Source organism: Harmonia axyridis, chromosome 6, assembly GCF_914767665.1.
Source record: "Harmonia axyridis chromosome 6, icHarAxyr1.1, whole genome shotgun sequence".
Lineage (NCBI taxonomy): Eukaryota > Metazoa > Arthropoda > Insecta > Coleoptera > Coccinellidae > Harmonia > Harmonia axyridis.
The window spans coordinates 448790-450119 of NC_059506.1; the positions used below are offsets into that span (position 1 = coordinate 448790).

Genomic DNA, 1330 nt, shown 5'->3' on the forward strand with positions numbered 1-1330 from the left:
TTTGTACGAGAAAATATGAAGAATACTTTTATTTTTCAAATTAGCCAAATATTCTTCAATGAACGTTCAAATTACTATTAAGAGTTGGTTTCTTCGAATTTCTGGTATTTTTATGGTATGTTATGTTCATAACAAAGAAACAGAAGAATGTGTATGGAATCTGGTGTTCGGAGAAGATGTATCACATCAAAAAAAAGCTATATTCCAAAAATCATTTCCTTCGATACAACCATTTACGAGATATAGCCGAAAATCACATTTTTTTAACGATTTTCAACAGCCTGTATCTTTTTAACCGGGCCGAATCGGAAAAAATGGTAAAGGAAAAAAGTGTTTCTTTTGACCTCAGGAATCTTGGGTTAAAATATATGTACAAGTCAAAGACTCACCCTGTATACATAAAAAAAGACATTTAATCAGAAATTGGTTACCACAAATATCCGCTTTATCTTGGTGAACAAATTTTTTATTATCCCCGTATCACATTAGGCCTTCTTTGTGTCCATTTCTGAATGAGCATGCCTATTCTTGACTATTGGATCAAGCGAAATCAATTCTAATTCAAATGCCATATATGGCTGAGATTATTTTTGAAATATATTATTATTGTTTTATTCAGAACATTCATCTACATTTTTAATCAAATGACGCTTCATCAGTTAGCTTTATGGGGATTGGGATGAAGAAAAATTTTTAAATAATTTAAATATATTACATTTTATTAACACAATATTTATACAATGTCAATGATTATATCAAAGATCCTTACAAAATTATACAATTAAAAAAAAGAAAACCTTCCGGATGGAATCGATGAATCATGATTCATCGATTCGATTTCATGTCAAATATCCGGAAGGTTTTCTCTATTATCAGTGATGTCCTACATAAGGGGCAGGACTCATTTGAATGCGCAACCCATTCCTGCAAGCACTCCTTATGATAACAGTGTACGCATCCCGTGAGGTATATGTCTCCTGATATGTCGCTGAGACAAACGCTACATTCTCCATCTAGTACGCCCCTAGAAAAAAAAAATATACGTATTAATTTGTTGTTTGATAGGTACAATATGATTATTATTCATTTCATACACATTTCTAACACAAATAGAATAAAAATTACACAGGTACAGTGCAATTATGATATTTCAAGAATTGTTAAAAAAATTTGATGTAAATCCTTACCTTTTCATAGAGTCTATCACTGTTCTATTAAGTTCCTCCTCTGTTAAATTATAATTAACAGGGATGAAACAAATTGCGTCCAATAGATTTTCAGACATTGTGAATTTAAATTAAACACTGTTCTACTAACTTCTACTAAGTTT

The 1330-nt window shown here is 30.7% G+C and overlaps 1 protein-coding gene across 1 annotated transcript; it reads right to left on the reverse strand.

Annotated features, from left to right (window-relative positions):
* Nucleotides 1-365: 365 nt before the first annotated feature.
* On the reverse strand, nt 366-1330 carry LOC123681967 (probable E3 ubiquitin-protein ligase XERICO). The gene is made up of 2 exons (XM_045620352.1): nt 1188-1330; nt 366-1024 (listed from the first exon to the last, which is right to left on the reverse strand). Exons 1-2 carry the CDS (start codon nt 1283-1285, stop codon nt 826-828), a joined length of 297 nt encoding a protein of 98 aa, XP_045476308.1. The 5' UTR covers nt 1286-1330; the 3' UTR covers nt 366-825.

Coding starts and splice junctions, on each gene's coding strand:
- LOC123681967 (XM_045620352.1), bottom strand. CDS start 1,285: ATGTCTGAAAATCTATTGGACGCAATTTGTTTCATCCCTGTTAATTAT. Junction 1,025..1,187: donor GTGATAGACTCTATGAAAAG/GTAAGGATTTAC, acceptor TTTTTTTTCTAG/GGGCGTACTAGATGGAGAAT.